The 13,698-nt window shown below is 39.3% G+C and overlaps 3 protein-coding genes and 1 non-coding gene across 12 annotated transcripts; 2 read left to right on the forward strand and 2 right to left on the reverse strand.

Moving 5' to 3' along the window:
- Positions 1-43: 43 nt before the first annotated feature.
- LOC129795960 (retinoblastoma-binding protein 5 homolog) lies at positions 44-5,358 on the forward strand. Its single transcript, XM_055837546.1, has 8 exons — positions 44-207; positions 327-547; positions 613-819; positions 915-1,096; positions 2,347-2,466; positions 2,535-3,046; positions 3,125-3,229; positions 5,224-5,358. Exons 1-8 carry the CDS (start codon positions 189-191, stop codon positions 5,304-5,306), a joined length of 1,449 nt encoding a protein of 482 aa, XP_055693521.1. The 5' UTR covers positions 44-188; the 3' UTR covers positions 5,307-5,358.
- Positions 5,322-11,548, reverse strand: LOC129795958 (zinc finger CCCH domain-containing protein 18). 9 transcript variants are annotated; one of them, XM_055837544.1, is made up of 6 exons: positions 11,360-11,495; positions 11,237-11,286; positions 10,016-10,549; positions 6,972-8,208; positions 5,637-5,978; positions 5,322-5,566 (listed from the first exon to the last, which is right to left on the reverse strand). In XM_055837544.1, exons 3-6 carry the CDS (start codon positions 10,541-10,543, stop codon positions 5,442-5,444), a joined length of 2,232 nt encoding a protein of 743 aa, XP_055693519.1. In that variant the 5' UTR covers positions 10,544-10,549; positions 11,237-11,286; positions 11,360-11,495; the 3' UTR covers positions 5,322-5,441. The 9 variants fall into 9 exon arrangements, with proteins under 9 accessions (XP_055693519.1, XP_055693512.1, XP_055693514.1 ...); XM_055837537.1 differs by having other exon boundaries at positions 5,322-5,569; positions 10,956-11,286; XM_055837539.1 differs by lacking the exon at positions 11,237-11,286 and having other exon boundaries at positions 5,322-5,569; positions 11,360-11,548.
- Positions 11,523-13,419, forward strand: LOC129795961 (serine/threonine-protein phosphatase 2A regulatory subunit B'' subunit gamma-like). The gene is made up of 2 exons (XM_055837547.1): positions 11,523-11,667; positions 11,742-13,419. Exons 1-2 carry the CDS (start codon positions 11,625-11,627, stop codon positions 13,052-13,054), a joined length of 1,356 nt encoding a protein of 451 aa, XP_055693522.1. The 5' UTR covers positions 11,523-11,624; the 3' UTR covers positions 13,055-13,419.
- Positions 13,113-13,196, reverse strand: Trnal-cag (transfer RNA leucine (anticodon CAG)). The gene has a single exon. It is a non-coding gene; the product is annotated as a tRNA-Leu (tRNA).
- Positions 13,420-13,698: the final 279 nt, after the last annotated feature.

Genomic DNA, 13,698 nt, shown 5'->3' on the forward strand with positions numbered 1-13,698 from the left:
AGTCTTCTTCGTTTTAAATGTAATTTCCCCGCTTAGAGAACTTTTGGCGCTGCAATCGCTAAAAAGTCAACTCTTTGTTATTGTTGTTCTTTAGTTTCCTGAGTTTCCTGGATCCTTGCGGTTTTCCTGCGTTTCCTGCACTTCTAAAGGAAAAGGAACAATAAATTTCCACAGAGGGTGAAGGAAAAATGAATCTGGAACTTCTTGGTAGGGAAATTTTGCATAAATAAGGGGAATTTTCAATGTTTTCTTGACAAATTTGGAAGGTTCAAAATCTTAGCCAGGAAAGAATCTTTATTCTTCATTTTGTGTATGAATTCTTGCAGAATCCTTTGGCCAGAATTACCCGGAGGAATTCGACGGGTCCCTGGATTGCATCTCACTCGCACTCACGTGTACCTTCAACAGATACGGAACCCTCCTGGCTGTGGGATGCAACGACGGGAGGATTGTCATTTGGGACTTTCTAACGCGTGGCATTGCAAAGATAATCTCAGCTCATGTTCATCCTGTTTGTAGTTTAAGTTGGTCCCGGAGTGGGCACAAGGTGACGTCACAAATTGACTCTCTTTCAATGCTTTTCCGGAAGACTGAAATTCTCTTCTTTTGTAGCTTCTTTCAGCCTCAACGGATAACAATGTGTGCATTTGGGACATCCTTAATGGGGATTGCGAGTACAAATTCCGTTTCCCATCACCTGTTCTCAAAGTTCAATTCCATCCACGTGATTCAAATCGCTTCCTTGTCTGCCCAATGCGCTATGCAGCTGTTCTCGTGGAAATTGGTGGATCACACAAATTAGTTCCCCTGGATCAGGATGTGAGTGTAACGTCCCCTTTTCCTGCCTCTTATTGGGGTCTGTCTTGACATTCCCGGAAGGTCTAAAATGAGGGATTTTTGGGGGTTTCTTTCAGGGAGATTTGAACATAATTGCCACATTTGATCGTCGTGGAGAGTATCTATTCACGGGGAATGGCAAAGGGAAGGTTCTGGTCTTCAAGACGGAAACAATGGAAATTGTGGCGACTTTTAAGATCATTGTGGGTGCCTCCAGTGTAACAGCAATCAAGAGTATTGAATTTGCACGACGTGGAGAGTAAGAAAGTCAATCATAACGCGTCCAGTTATAAGAGTTGGTGTCCCACAACGTGTAGAAGGTGTAGAAGTTTGCTTATGCGTTGTAATGCAATTGGTGAGCAGAATTAGAAGACAAAGTTGATTTTTTTTGTGAAATTCAGCAATTTGATGGATAAAAATGGTCATATCTCTGGTTCTACAAGACCTACAGAAATTTCTTGACTAGTTTTGGAAAGGTCTTTAATCAAGCTATAAGATGATATATTTCTCAATGATTTTCAAGGTCACCTCTAAAACATAAAAAGGCGGATTTTTATTTTACCAAAAGAGTTTTTGGCATTTTTCGACCTGAAGGAATGGTTCTAGATGTTTCTGATGTTCTAGAAAGTTGTAGAGTTTTGAAAAACCTTTAATTTGATACTAAGATGAGCACAATCGGTCAAGCCGTTCAGGAGATATAGTTCTTAGAACTTTTCAAATTCAAGAATTTTTCAAATGGCCATATCTTCTAAACGGCGACATAGATTTTCTTCATTTTCGGACTGGTGAAAGATATTGAGTCAGGCTACAACATTTCAAAAATTCAAGGAAATCGATAATGGGGATTTGGAGATATTGCCCCTTAAAGTTAGGCAATTTTTGTTTTTGATTTTAGCGCCTCTTGCGGATGTTTTTGGAACTTGAAATGTTCTAGACAGTTGTAGGGCTTCTTGAAACCTTTCATTTGAACCTAAGTTGGTCAAAATCGGTCAAGCCGTTCTCAAGTTATATCGAAAAAACACTTTTTGCTTTAGGCCGCCATATTTGCTAAACCGCTTGATCGATTTTCAAGTATGAATTATCGAAGAAAACGTCTCACTGAGCTCTACAACATACTAAAATTTCAGACCTCTAACTATAAGGGAACAAGTTGCCGATGTTTCAAAATGGCGGACGGCGGCCATCTTGGATTTTGAAAATACGAAAAAATGAAATTTTTCACCCACATTTCTATAGAAAACTTCAAACCGGAAGTCTCTATCTCCTACCGTTCTTGAGATATAAGACAATGTTTGGAATCCGGGCCGGCCGGATGAAAAATTTTCCACCACCATTTTCGTAATGTGGGATGTCTAAAACGTGCTCATACCAAGTTTGAGCCCGATCTGAGGTGGTCGGTGTTTCCGACGATTACAATACTTGGTGTTGGCCACGAAGTGGAACACCAACCAATAACTTCCGGATGGCTCAGAAATTGCTTAATTCTCACCCGATTTTTGCCTTCCACAGTGCCTTCCTCATCAATTCCTCAGACAGAATCATCCGGATCTATAGTATTAGGGATGTGCTTGCGTGTGGGAAGAATGGGGAACCAGAAGCAGTTCAGAAGCTCCAGGATTTGGTGAATAAGTAAGTTCCGGAAGCTTCCCGGAATTTCCCTTTCTCTGACCACATTCTTCCCCATTTTTTCTTTGCAGAACAACGTGGAAGAAGTGCTGCTTCTCCGGGGATGGTGAGTACATTTGTGCCGGAAGTGCCCGTCAGCATGCTTTGTATGTGTGGGAGAAATCCGTGGGGAATCTCGTAAAGATTCTCCATGGCACCAAAGGGGAGCTCCTACTGGATGTTGTTTGGCACCCCGTGCGTCCAATAATTGCCAGCATTAGCTCGGGGCTTGTGTCCATTTGGGCGCAGAATCAAGTGGAGAATTGGTCGGCATTTGCGCCGGATTTCAAGGAATTGGACGAGAATGTGGAGTACGAGGAGCGAGAGTCTGAGTTTGACATAACAGATGAGGATAAATCCATCGATATGAGCAATGAGGCGAAGATGGATGAGGAGATTGAGGTGGATGTGTGTCGTGTGGAGCAAATTGCAGCCTTCTGTAGTTCCGACGAGGAGTATGATGACTCGAATTCCCTGCAATTCCTCCCAATGGCACCGGAAGTGGAAGATCCGGAAGAAGGATGGAATTCACAGGAAAATCCACGTGAGTAAAAAATTAAATTCTCTTCGCCTCTTCTCATGAGAAAATATCCTGAATTTTTTTTATTCTTCTGGCCAACAGCTCAAGGGGAGAATGGTGAGAATGCAGCTCCGAATGGGAATCACGTCAACAGGAAGAAGAAAACAAAAACGTACGACATTCATTTGGAACATTCACCTGCAGATGGTAAGTAGTAGTCTGAGTAATCCCTAAAAAAATAATCTTTATTTGCGAAAAAAAAATCCACAAATATTCGGAGTTTTTCAAGGAAACTATTCCGAATAATTGGCAAAGGGATCGATTCTGTGTAAAATCTTTTTTTTTTCTTACAATTTAGAAGTTTTCTTTTAAGATTTTGACAGTTAGTGGGGTTCATTCTGTCTAAATGTTCTTTTTTCCTACAAATTAAAAAAAAATATGACATCGGATTTTGACAGTTTGTAGCATTATTTCAGTCAAAAATCTTTTCTTTTCATTTCTTAAAATTAAAAAAATAAATATTGTAAAATTTTGACAGTTGGATTAGTGAAAAGACGTTTCGTTCCTTAAAATTTAAATGTTTCTGTAAGATTTTGACAGAGGGGTCAATTCTATCAAAAATGTATTCTTATAATTTTTTTGCAAGAGTTTAAGTTAGTGGGATCGATTCCGTAAAAAAAACTCTTACACTAAGATGTTAAAAGATTTTTTTTTTAAAATTTTATTACGGGTTCCATCCGTTTAGATGATTTCCCCGTTAAAAGATTTTGACAGATAGATTAACTCTGTCAAAAAACTTTTTTGCTTTTGTTAAAATTTAAAAGATATTGTTCAGTTTTGACACTTGGATCACTTGGATCGAATTCTGTCAACAATCTTTTTTCTTTTCCTTTCTTGAAATTCAAAACAAAAAAAGATTTTGACAGTTGTATCGCTGAAGAAACGCGTCTTTTCTTAAAATTTAAAATTTAAAACTTAACTGTAAGAGGGGTCAATTCTGTCAAAAATCTATTCTTTTCTTACAACGTTAAAGTTTTTATAAAATTTTCAATTATTGGGATGGATTTTGTAAAAAAAATTCTTTCAATATGACGTTTAAAGATTTTGGCAGTTAGAGAGATTAATTCTGTCAATCTTTATTCTTTCCTTGTAAGATTTTGACAGTTAGATTGATTCTATCAATAATCTTTTCTTTTTTTCTTACAACATTCAAGTTTTTAAAAGATTTTGACAGAGGGATTATATTTGTCAAAAATCTTTTTTCTCTCAATTTCCTAAAATTAAAAAAAAATTACTGCAAGATTTTGACATGTTTGATCGGTCAAAAAACGTTTCTTTTCTTAAAATTTCAAAGTTACTGTAAGATTTTGACCCAAATCGAATTCAAAAATCGACTTGCTGTCAAAAAGTGTACAATATCTTTAACTTTTTTGTCTTATAATTTAAAAGTTCAATGATTTTGACAGATAAATGGTTCGATTCTGTCAAAAATCTTTTATATTTTCTTACAAATTAAAAGTTCTCAAAATATTTTTATAGTTAAGGGGATAATTTCTGTCAAGAATTGTTCTTTTTTTTTAATTTTGACAGCTAGATCGATTGTTAAAAACTTCTTTTTTTTAATTCAATCTTTTTAAAAGCTTTTAACAGAGAGATTATTTCTGTCAAAATCGTTTTTTTTTTACCTTTAAAGTTTTTGTAAAATTTTGACAGATCGATTCTGTCAAAATATTTTATTTTCTTGAAAAATAAGCTTTTTGAAGATTTTTACAGTTAGAGGATTATTTCTATCAAAAATTTTTTTTTTACAAATTAAGTTTTAAAAAGATTTTGACAGTTAGATCGATTAATTTCAATTAATTAGATTCAATTTTTAGTTGTTTTGAACGGAAAAATTCTCTTCTAAAATTTCTTTCTTTTTTCTGTCAAAAATCTATATTTTCTAATATTTTTTCGGTGTTTCAAAACAAATGATTTAGTGTTCCAGAAAACAATCGAAAAGATCTTTAAAAAGCCCCGAAAAATCAATTTTTCTTTTAAAACACAATTAAAGAGACTTCAAAATATTTTAAGGTAAAAGATTTTTGAAAGTATCCATCGCAATATCAAAAATCTTTTAACTGAAATTGTAAGATAAGTTTTTTAACAGAATCAGCCCCAATGATCGATTTTGAACAATTTCCTTCTTTTCTTTGTTTCAGAACAACATCCTCTGCTGCAGAATCGCACCAAGGAGAAGCAGCCCATTGCCATGAAGAAGGGCAATGCCCGATCACGAAAATAAAGGAATTTCTGACAATAAAATCGTCATTTTATCATTTTTATTGTTTCTAAAATTTTCTTTAATATTAGAATACATTTTTTTTTTTACTTTTTTTTCACAATCGAGATGATTTAGAGAATTTTCCGCATGAATTTCTTAGGATGAAATCTTGGAGCGTTTCCTTGCAATAGCATCCTCCACGGCTTTGAGTTGCTTCAGTAGTTCTTCACGACGTGTTGTCTTCTTCGCTGTAACCGGTGCTGGAGGTTCCTTTGTCTCAACTGCTAAGAAGAAAAAAAAAACATTTTTCTTGGTGAGAATTCTTTGGATTCTTTGGGCATTAAAACTTACTCGGCTTAGCTGGACGCTCTGCAGTTGTTTTATGACGATTTGATGGTGTTTCCCGGTGACCTGGAGCTCCCCTTTTGCGCCCACCCGAACGCCCAGAACTATCAGATGAACTTGATCCGGAGGATTCGCTGTCGGATGCCGATGAATCCGATGATCCACTTGACGATGACTTTGAGCGTCTTGGGGGCTTTCGATCGAACTTCCGTGTCTCTTTGGGCGAGGACACCTTCCTGCGCTTTAGTGGATGCTGCGACGCACTAATACGCTCCAAGGCTCGCTTATTCGACGACACAACAGGCGAATGGGCACGTCCAACACTACCCCGACCGTAAGAGTAACGTTCTACGGTGGAAAAATCAACATTTTAATGCATTTTTTACACGATAAAAATGCGAGAAACAGGGGCGTAGTGAGGGAGGGATTTTGGGGGTCAAAACCCCCCCTCAAGCCAAATTAACTCAAGAACAGATTGACCTTTCAAAAATCACTAAAATTTTCGATTTTGGGATCGTGAGATTTCTTAAAATTTTTAAAGTTTTTCAAAAAAAAAAACTTAAGATTTTCAACGTAGGTATATTTTAAGCGAAACTTAAGATTTTTTTAAGTCAGGGTTTTCGGGCAAAATGCATGTTTTTCGAAGATTTTTAATAATTTAGATGCCTGAAAAGCATCAGGGCATGAATTCTCTAAGAGGGAAAAACTCCCGTGATAAACTCCTGAAGGTTTTAGCGCTTTAAAAGAAATGTGAAAACCGGGAAAATCTTACGGGAGTTTATCACGGATGCATTATTTTTCTTAAAGGATCAAGATCACGTAAAGTTTTCCTCAATTTTACTCTGCAAAAAGCCTTCGGGAGTTTATCACGAGAGTTTTACATTATTACAGAATACAGCCCCAGGAAAAATCTTCGGAAAATATGAATTTGAACCAATTTAACCTGACAAGAAATATACTTGAAGATATTAAATATTTTCGTAAAAATATCGAGTTTTTCTTTTGAAAACTTAAGAAATTCTTAAGGTTTAAAAAATCTTTGGTTTTGCTTAAGAAAACTTGAAAAATTCTCAAGGAAATTTAATCTTTGGTTTTGCTTAAGAACTTAAAAAAAACAAGTTTTTTTTAAAAGAAATTTATGACATTTCTAAGAGATCTTAAGACGGTATGACTAGTGAATTTCACCCATTGATCGCCACTAAGGACGTTTTGTTCTTACAAAAAATACAAGTAGTTTTTAACCTTCGTCGTACAATAAAAAATAAATAAAAATGAAAGAAACATAGCTAAAACCCCCCCTAAAATTTGGTTCTGGCTACGTCCCTGGCGAGAAAAACTTACTTTCGGGGCTTTGGGATCTCCGGAAGACCTTCCGGGAATCCCTGCCCTTGCTGGTGCGCCCCGAACGTGCCTTCTTCTCCTTCTTCCTGTACATGGGAGGAGATTTCGAGCGGCTACTATCGGAACTACTTTCCGACTGCGACGAACTACTACTGCTGTAGCTTTTGCTGCTGAAACTCCGATCACGATGATGCCCCCCATCGCGTGGGCGCTCCCCACGTCCTGCTGGTGACTTAGATCGCATCCACGGATCATTCCACTCATCATCGCGCACCGGCTCCGAACGCTGCACAATCACCTCACGCACGGGGCGGACACGCCGCTCATCCTCATACTGCGGCATCCGGTGCGGCGGTAGCTCCCGATAGCGCTGTGTCCGCCCAAAGGCATCCTCCTCCATGTAGTGCTTCTGCCGCGGAGGATACTTCGGCGCCACTGGGGGTGGACTGAAACGCTCAGCAGCAGCAGCAGCACGTGGATACGCCGGCGGAGATAGCTCCGGGGAGCCCTTGTCCACACTGTAGTACTCCCGATCGAGATCATCCTGCCCCGTGGACAGATTCATCTTTTTATCCTCAAAATCCAAATCTTGCTCTTTGCGCTTATTTGCCTTTCGCAGCATCTCCTTTGCCGTACGCAATCCCCTCTCCCACGGGCTCTCCCCACCACCCGGTGGGTCAGCCAGCGGTGATGGACGTGGCAGTATTGCCGGTATGCCCATGGCATGGTGTACCGGTGGAATGTGCGGCTTTGGACGATCATAGCGCTCATAGGGACCCGGAAGTAGCCCCGGGGGTTGTCCACCAGCAATGGGGCGTACCATATCGAACATCGTGTAGTTCCCCTTGTCCGTGACACCGGGATGCAAGAAACGGCAGCTTACCCCCCATGTACACTGCCCACGCGCGTAGAAGCGACACACAGGCTTCGGTTCGGTCTCTTCGGGACGTCTATCGTCATCATCAGTCACCTCACCCTCTTCCAGCTCCTCCTCACGCTCCTTCACCTTCCCCTCATCCTCATCATCCTTCTTTGTGTGCACAACATCCTTCCCATCGTCAGCACACTCCCCATCCTCCGCCTCAAAGTCCAATGCATCCTCATCCGTGCGCTTTTCCTCCCCCAGACGTCCTGTCCCACCATTTGTGGCCCCAAATTCATCCTTATGCTCTTCCACCTTCTTCCGAGCATTCAGCTTCTCACGCAAATCCGTCACCTTCATCATCTCAACGTCATCCTGCAAAAAAAAATTTTTTTTTTCAAAAAAAAAAGGTTCAAGAGGCCCTCCGGACAGGGGCGTAGTTAGGGACGTTCTATAAGTGTCTAATATCCCTCTAAAGTTCAGAAAGGTCCGAATTTTACTTTACAAGTCAAAAGAAATTATTTTTAATGCGGAAAATTACATTAAAAAGGGTAAAAAAAATTCAAACGTCAAACGTTATAAAGAGAACGTCAAATGTTCAGATAAATGTCAAACGTTAAGGCAAATGATGGGAAAGCAACGTCAGAAAAACGTCAAAGGTTAGAAAAAAACGTAAAATGTTTTAAAACAAAACTTCAAACTATTTGGAAGAAATAGAGAGCTTAAAAACATTAGAAAACAATCGTCAAACGTGAGAAAATAAACGTCAAGCTTTAAAACAATTGTCAAATGTTTGAAAGGAACGTCAAATGCTAGAAAAATGTCAAGATTTATGAGAGAAACGTCAAACTTTATAGGAGAAACGTTAATTGTTAAAAAAATGAAGGATAAACGTCAGAAAAAAGAAAAAAACGTTTCAAAGGGAACGTCAAATGTTCAAAACAAACATCAAACGTATATTTAGAAAAAAAATCATCAAACGTTAAGACAAATGATGGAGAAGAAACGTCAAAAACAAAAACAAAAATGTCAAATGTTAAAATAAAACATTAAGATTAAGGTCGTTGGAAAAAATCGTCGAACCTTAAGACAAAATGTCAAATGATAGGAAATAAATGTCAAACGTTAAGACAAATATGATAGAAAAGAAACGTCAGAAAAACGTCTAAGGTTAGAGAAAACGTCCACCGTTAAGGTAAACGTAAAGTGGTAAAAAAAAAACTTCAAAATAATTGGAAGAAATAAGGAGCTTAAAAACGTTATAAAACAAACGTCAAGCTTTAAAACAATTGTCAAATGTTCTCAAAAAAATTCCAAAAGTTAGAAAATAATCGTGAAACGGTAAGATAAATGTTCCATGTCAGAAAAGGAGCGTCCAACGCTAAACGAAATGTTAAATGTTAGGAAATATACTTCAAATGTTAGAAAATAGTCCAGAGTCCAAACCAAAAAGACAATTGTCAAATGTTTGAAAAAAAACGTGAAACACTAGAAAAATGTCAAGATTTATAAGATAAACGTCAATTGCTAGAAAATGTAGAGACAAATGTCAGAAAAAACGTTAAACGTTAGAAAAGGAACATCAAACTTTACAAAAAAATCGTAAAGCGTTAAAATTGATGTCAATCGTAAAAAAAGAAACGTCAAACGTCGAAAATTATAGAAAAAAAAACGTTCAGCGTTGGAACCAATGTCAGATGCTAGTAAAGTCAAACTTTTGAAAAGAAACGTCAAAAGTTATAAAATAAATGTCAATTGTTAGCAAAGGAACATCAAAATTAAAAAACCGTAAAACATTAAAACAGATGTCAAACGTAATACAAGAAACGTCAAATTTTAATGTAAGTACTTAACGTAAGAAAAGCAATGTCGAACGTTAGAAAAGAAACGTCAAACGTTAGGAAAAGAACGTCGAAAAATAATGTTCAGCGTTAGAATGAATGTCAAATAAACGTCAAATTTTTGAAAAGAAACGTCAAACGTCAAAAATTAACACACAAATGTCAAAAATTTTGTAAAGAAATGTCATTTTTAATCCATTTACAACGTCTTCAAAAATTAGAGAAAAAAAAAACAGAATGTTAAAGCACCTCCTTGAATTGATTTCTGGTAACGCCTCTGCCCCCGAATTAAACCAAAATCCTCATTTTCGCGAAAAGAAAAAAATCAAATAGGTACTAACCTCATCCTCTTTAGGCGGTGGTGAGAGTTGCAAATTATTCCCACTGAGGGATGATCCACTGTCCACATCACTCACATCACTCAGATCTTCATGTGCCAAATCAAAGGTCTTCTTCTCCTCCACGGGCTCCTTCTCCTCCTTGTGCTCCCCATCTTCACCGTCGTGCTTCTCATCCTCCTCCAGCTCATCGTGGTGATCCTCCCCGTGATTTACCTCAGCCGGTGTTTCAGCGCGTTCTTCCGGTTCATGGGCGTCCCTTGAGGCATCCTGTGAAGCATCGTGTGATGCCTCACCGGGCATTTCGGGTGATGCAAGCCGAAAGGATTCATTGGATGAATCGGAACTGCGTGATGATGAGTGTTCGCGTGAAATGGCATTAGGGGTTGTTTTGGAATTGTCATTGGGTGCGGAATCATTGGAATCGGAGTCTGATGTGTCACTCCCATCGCTGTTTGAGGCATTCTCCTGCGGGGATGATGGACTATTGGATACCGGTGAACCCTGCTGGGATTCCTCGTCACTGTCCATGTCTCACTGTGTGCGTGGATGAGAGAAGATTTCCCGGAAAGGAGAAGAGAAATTCATGTTAGTTTATATTCGGCATAAATTTGACATTTTCCGGGTGGAAAGTGAGGTTATGTCACTTGCAGCCCCAAATTTTATATTTTTTCTTCCACTTTTTTTACCCCTTTTCAGGGTCTGGAAACACATTGGGGGTCTTGTGGGTACATTGGGGACCCCTAGTGGGTACTCATACACATCCCGGGGGGATTTAAGTGCCCCCCTTTCCGGGGAATTAGCTGAGAAACAGACGCGATGTCATCAAAGATGGATTCCCTTCGTCACAAAAGAAGAAAACTTTCAACACTCTGAAATTTCTTACGTTTTTCTTATGGTTTTTTGGGGTTTCATTTTCCACCTCCGCCACTGATTTCTTTACCTGCATATCACGCATCTATTTGGGACGACAACTATGAGACTAGAAATTGGATTTTTGCCGTGAAAACTGCTCACGCGTGAATGGCAAAAAGAGCATAAACGCGACTTTTGTCACAGAACTTTTTTTCTTCTTGCAAAACACATCTTTCTAACTACTTTTGTGTCCTTTCACCTACATTTTTTTTACATTACTTTTCCACACAAAATGCTTTAGCAACTCCTGCGTGAACTTGCGGTTTTACCAACATTGCCCTGGGCCCCAATAGGGCTCCATTGGCATACCTTTTTTCCTCCTCAATTCATTTTTAGGAACTTTTGTTATTTCACTTTCTCTGAATGGGGAATAAAAATTCTTCTTTATGGGGCAAATTATGGTAAATTAAGCAACTTTTGCAATACTCTTACAACTTTGACTGTATCCACCGAGATTTAAGGGATCTACCGCGGCTTTGAGTTCCCAAAATCCTTGGAAATGATGTTTTTTTTAGCCAAAAATCGTCCTGCTGGCGTGTTTTGTCTGTGGCTGCTAATGGCGAACTGAAGTTGGTTGCATGTCAGCACCGCTTTGCCGCATAGCGCTCAAAGCGCACGCGTGGTTGTTAAACGAACTATTTTTCCTATTTTTGTTTACCTTTTTTCTCCGCGAGAATTGTTTTCATTTCCGGCAGAAATGAAATTCAGGGATTTTATCCTGGAAAGAGCTAAAAAATTAGGTAATTGTAGGATATTTACGAGATAAAATTGAATTTAAATAAAGTTTGATTACATTTTGTTTTGTTTTGGGCAGATGAAAGAACAAACATAACCTCAAATGGTGCCAGGAAACTCCCGGAATGTGAAGAAAATACAGAAATAAGCAAAAATACATCATGTCATGAGAATTTAGAGAGGCAGGGAGGGAATTATCGGGTAATCCCCAAATTCTACCATCCAACACCACGTCCAGTTGAGAGTTTAATGTACAAACTCCGTGAGCACGTACGAACGTTATTCCTGAAGAAGCAAAGTGAGATGCTGCTCAATAATGCGGATCTCAAGACATTCTGGATGATACTGGAAAATCAATTTTCCCGCCGTACCCACAACGGGGAGCTATACATAACCTTCAGTGACTACATTAATCTCAGTAGTACCCTCAAGCCTGTCTACCGGCGAATGCTCACTGTGATGGCTTTTGCGCGACTTCAGTCAATTTCCAGCCTCCCGGGGAAGATCAGTGTAATCTCCCTGTTCAACTATGTCATGCGCAAGGTGTGGATACAGCAAACGCGCATCTCCCTGTCGCTGTATGATCACAATGGGCTGGGATACCTGAGGGAATCTGACCTGGAGAGCTACATTCTCGAGCTAATCCCAACCCTTCTGCAGCTGAAGGGGCTCGAAAAGACCTTCTACAGCTTCTACGTGTGCACGGCTGTCCGGAAGTTTTTCTTCTTTCTCGATCCCGCACGCACGGGGAAGATTCGCGTGCGTGACATCCTCTCGCATTCCTTCCTGGATGAACTTATGGAGCTGCGTGACGATGAGAGCCCCAAGGATTCCCAGGAGCTCAATTGGTTCTCCGCCCCGTCAGCCCTTAGCGTTTACGGGCACTACTTGAATCTCGATAAAGATCACAATGGGATGCTGAGCAAAGCAGAGCTGATGGGCTATGGCTCCGGAACCCTCACGTCCGTCTTCCTCGATCGCCTCTTCAGTGAATGCCTCACGTACGAAGGGGAGATGGACTACAAGACCTACCTGGATTTCGTCCTTGCCATGGAGAATCGTACGGAAATTCAGAGTCAGCAGTACATCTTTCGCCTTCTTGACCTGCATCAGCGTGGCTTCCTCACCCCGTCGGATCTCAAATTCTTCTTCAAGGGCATTGAGGAGCAAATGGCAGCTCATTGCGTGGAAACGGTGCACTTTGATGATCTCAAAGATGAAATTTACGACATGGTCAATCCCAAGAATCCCACCCAGATCACCTTTGCGGACACTGCACGATGCGGACAGGGGCCCACAATGATGTCAATTCTCATTGAATTCCACAAATTCTGGAGCTATGAGAATCGCGAGGCTAAATCCGAACTCCCTGATGATAAGTACCTCCAGTAAAAGGAGCTGAAAGAGAAGGAAGAAGCTAAAAAGCTAAAAAAAAATGAAAATAAAATTGTGTCAGAAGTGGGATTCGAACCCACGCCCACAGAAGTGGACTGCGACCTGAACGCAGCGCCTTAGACCACTCGGCCATCCTGACATGAAGCGCCAGCTCAGCAGGAGCTGCCACTGCGCTCAGAGGACTGAAAGGGGCGCATCAGTGCACTTTTGCAGTACCCCAATGCCTCGTTTTTATCACAAAAGTGTACTTAAGCCATATTTTTTTGTTAATTAAGTCTAATTAATTATTAATTTAATTAAGACATAATGTGGTATACCAACTAATAACCTGTAATGATGCCAGCTTAAAGTTTTTTTTAAATACCTAATTAAAATAAATGATTTACAAAAATTGTCTTTTTAATAAAAAAAATCATTTTGCCTTCATTCTTGAAAACATTTGAAAGAAAAATCGTTTTATACAACAAGTGTTGATGCAAGCGACGAAATTCTGCAGTTTTACTCGATTTTGCTCATTCTGAACAAAGGAGTTTATTCGTTTTGTTTGACAGTGACAGTGGCGTACACAGGGAGGGTTGTTTAGGTATCAATTTGTCTGCTGAACACCTTTAAAGGTTCTTAGATATATTTTACTTAGGTCC

The sequence above is a fragment of the Lutzomyia longipalpis genome, chromosome 4 (assembly GCF_024334085.1).
Source record: "Lutzomyia longipalpis isolate SR_M1_2022 chromosome 4, ASM2433408v1".
NCBI lineage: Eukaryota > Metazoa > Arthropoda > Insecta > Diptera > Psychodidae > Lutzomyia > Lutzomyia longipalpis.

Coding starts and splice junctions, on each gene's coding strand:
- LOC129795960 (XM_055837546.1), top strand. Junction 820..914: donor TAGTTCCCCTGGATCAGGAT/GTGAGTGTAACG, acceptor GGTTTCTTTCAG/GGAGATTTGAACATAATTGC. Junction 3,230..5,223: donor GGAACATTCACCTGCAGATG/GTAAGTAGTAGT, acceptor TCTTTGTTTCAG/AACAACATCCTCTGCTGCAG.
- LOC129795958 (XM_055837539.1), bottom strand. CDS start 10,543: ATGGACAGTGACGAGGAATCCCAGCAGGGTTCACCGGTATCCAATAGT. Junction 5,979..6,971: donor GAGATCCCAAAGCCCCGAAA/GTAAGTTTTTCT, acceptor TTTCCACCGTAG/AACGTTACTCTTACGGTCGG. Junction 5,570..5,636: donor AGAGCGTCCAGCTAAGCCGA/GTAAGTTTTAAT, acceptor TTTTCTTCTTAG/CAGTTGAGACAAAGGAACCT.
- LOC129795961 (XM_055837547.1), top strand. CDS start 11,625: ATGAAATTCAGGGATTTTATCCTGGAAAGAGCTAAAAAATTAG. Junction 11,668..11,741: donor GGAAAGAGCTAAAAAATTAG/GTAATTGTAGGA, acceptor TGTTTTGGGCAG/ATGAAAGAACAAACATAACC.